Raw genomic sequence first — 2,686 nt, 5'->3', positions numbered from 1 at the left:
TGTGTTAATTAGTTGATGTTTGCAAGTACGAACACTTCTCTGTGTCAAGTAAAGACCTTGAGAGTTTTGTAACTTTCAGATACTCAAATTGTGGATTTTGTTGCAATTAAAACATTTTCAAGGCCTGAAATTTCTTTGGAGGTTGCATGCGGGCAGCCTAAGTTATCCTGCAAGAATTTCTTGATGAATTCTATTGCAACTACAAAATGTGCTCTCTCATGTAAAGTCAGGTTGTTAGAAGCTTTTCTGCAACTCAAGATACGCCTTACTTTTCACCTGGTGTGGGTGCATTTCTCATGTTAAGTGAGATCTCCTTTCTGAGTATAACGTTTCTGGCTTTCCCCTCCTGTATAAGGCTTTAGTCCAGTGTGAATTCTCTCATGTGAAATGACATTGTATTTGTGAATAAACCTTATCTGACATTCCGAACACACATAAGGCTTTTTTCTCCCTTGTGAGTTTGCTCCTGACAAGTGAGAAGTAATTTGTGACCAAAACCTTGCTTGCATTTTGAGAACTCATAAGGTTTTTCCCCAGAGTGGGATCTCTCATGAAGCATAACTCTGTCTTTCAGATTCAAGCTTTTATGGCATAAGGATTTTCTCCAGTTTGGAGTTTCTCATGGTGAGATAGCGTTTTTCTCTGCAGCTTTTCTGGCATTCAGAGCACTCATAAGGTTTTCATCAGTATGGAGTTGATTATGGTTGGTGAGGCTGTGCCTATCAAAAAATAGGAATTTCTGGCATTCACAGCATTGGTAATGTTTTTTCCCTGTGTGCGTCTGCTCATGTAGAGTGAGATTGCATTTACAATTGATGCTTTTCTGGCACTTGGAGCACTGAAGTATTTTTGATGGTGTGTTTTCTTATGGTGCATGTAACCATCACTACCTCTGAATCTTTTCTGACATTTAGAGCACTGATAATGTTTTTCCCCCAGTGTGGATTCTCACATGTGCAGTGAGATCTGATTTACAGCTGAAACATTTTTGGCATTCGGAGCACTGATAAGGTTTTTCCCCAGTGTGGGTTCTTATATGGTGAGTGAGATTGATTTTTTCACTGAAACATTTGTGGCATTCAATGCACTGATAAGGTTTTTCCCCAGTGTGGATTCTTATGTGCCGTGTGAGACTACTTTTTATACTGAAACATTTCTGGCATTCAGAGCACTGATAAGGATGTTCCACAGAATGGGTTATTGAATGTTGAGAAAGACTCTGTTGGGTACAAAACCTTTCTTGGCTTTCAGAGCACTGATAAGGTTATTCCCCGGTGTGGAATCTCACATGTGCAGTTAGAAGTGATTTACGGATGAAATGTTTTGGGCATTCAGAGCACTGATAAGGGTTTGCCCCAGTGTGGAGTCTGATGTGCCGTGTGAGACTACTTTTTAAACTGAAACATTTCTGGCATTCAGAGCACGTATAAGGTTTTTCCCCAGTGTGGTTCATTGCATGTAGAGAAAGACTTTGTTTTTTACAAAACCTTTTCTGGCATTCAGAGCACTGATAAGGTTTTTCCCCAGTGTGGATTCTTGTATGTTCATTGAGTCTTTTTTTTAACCTGAAACATTTCTGGCATTCAGAGCACTGAAAAGGTTTCTCCCCAGTGTGGGTTCTTATATGAAGAGTGAGACTGTTTTTGTCAATGAAACATTTCTGGCATTCTGAGCACTGATAAGGTTTCTCTCCAGTGTGAGTTCTTCTATGCCGAGTGAGATGGGTTTTGGCATTGAAACATTTCTGGCAATCTGTGCACTGATAAGGTTTTTCCCCAGTGTGGGTTAATACATGTTGAAAAAGACTTTGTTTTTTACGAAACCTTTTTTGGCATTCAGAGCACTGATAAGGTTTTTCCCCAGTGTGGGTTAATACATGTTGAGAAAGACTTTGTTTGTAACAAAACCTTTTCTGGCATTCAGAGCACTGATAAGGTTTTTCCCCAGTGTGGGTCCTTATATGTACAGTAAGGTCTCTTTTGTCACTGAAATATTTCTGGCATTCAGAGCACTGATAAGGTTTTTCCCCATGGTGGATTCTCATATGCTCAGTGAGATGAGATTTACGGCTGTAACTTTTGTGGCACACTGAGCACTGAGAGTGGTTTTTCCCAGTGTGCATTCTCTCAAATTCAGTGAGATGAGATTTATGGGCGAATCTTTTTTGGCACAGGTAACTTTTTTCCCCAACTTGGGTTACTTTGCTTTGATTGAGGCGAGTTTTAACACTGAATTTGTTCTCACAGCCCGTGTTTTTATAAGGTTTATTCCTAGAGTTAATATCTCTACATTTAGTTTCCTCTTGCTTATATGCCACGGTAAGAGTGAACCCGATTTTAGAGTCGGGCTTGTTTAGATAATGTTCAGCATTTACCTTTACAAGAAATTGTGTGTAATCTTCTTAACACTTAAATTGAGCAAAATATGTCTGGAAGCAGCCCTGTAACACCTGTCGTAATGTTTCTAGCAAATAACAGTCTTTTGGCTATAACCTCTCCGGCAGCAACTTATTTTGTGACTGAAGTTTTTCTCAAATCTATTTGTATAGGTTCTTAACAATGCAGTGATAAGGTGTTAGTCTGATATTTAATGATTAAACTGAGAAGTACCTTTTTGCACTGGCGTAATGGCAGTAACTGAGAACATTAGAACATGCACAGTAATATTGTGTCTCACCAGTCGCAGA

The 2,686-nt window shown here is 39.3% G+C and overlaps 1 protein-coding gene across 1 annotated transcript; it reads right to left on the bottom strand.

Moving 5' to 3' along the window:
- Positions 1-1,249: 1,249 nt before the first annotated feature.
- LOC144805527 (uncharacterized) lies at positions 1,250-2,438 on the bottom strand. Its single transcript, XM_078672063.1, has one exon. The coding sequence runs from the start codon at positions 2,120-2,122 to the stop codon at positions 1,265-1,267; it is 858 nt and encodes a 285-aa protein (XP_078528189.1). The 5' UTR covers positions 2,123-2,438; the 3' UTR covers positions 1,250-1,264.
- Between the last annotated feature and the right edge of the window lie 248 nt (positions 2,439-2,686).

The sequence above is a fragment of the Lissotriton helveticus genome (assembly GCF_964261635.1).
Source record: "Lissotriton helveticus chromosome 1_1 unlocalized genomic scaffold, aLisHel1.1 SUPER_1_unloc_13, whole genome shotgun sequence".
Lineage (NCBI taxonomy): Eukaryota > Metazoa > Chordata > Amphibia > Caudata > Salamandridae > Lissotriton > Lissotriton helveticus.
This window is presented reverse-complemented; position numbering and strand designations above follow the sequence as displayed.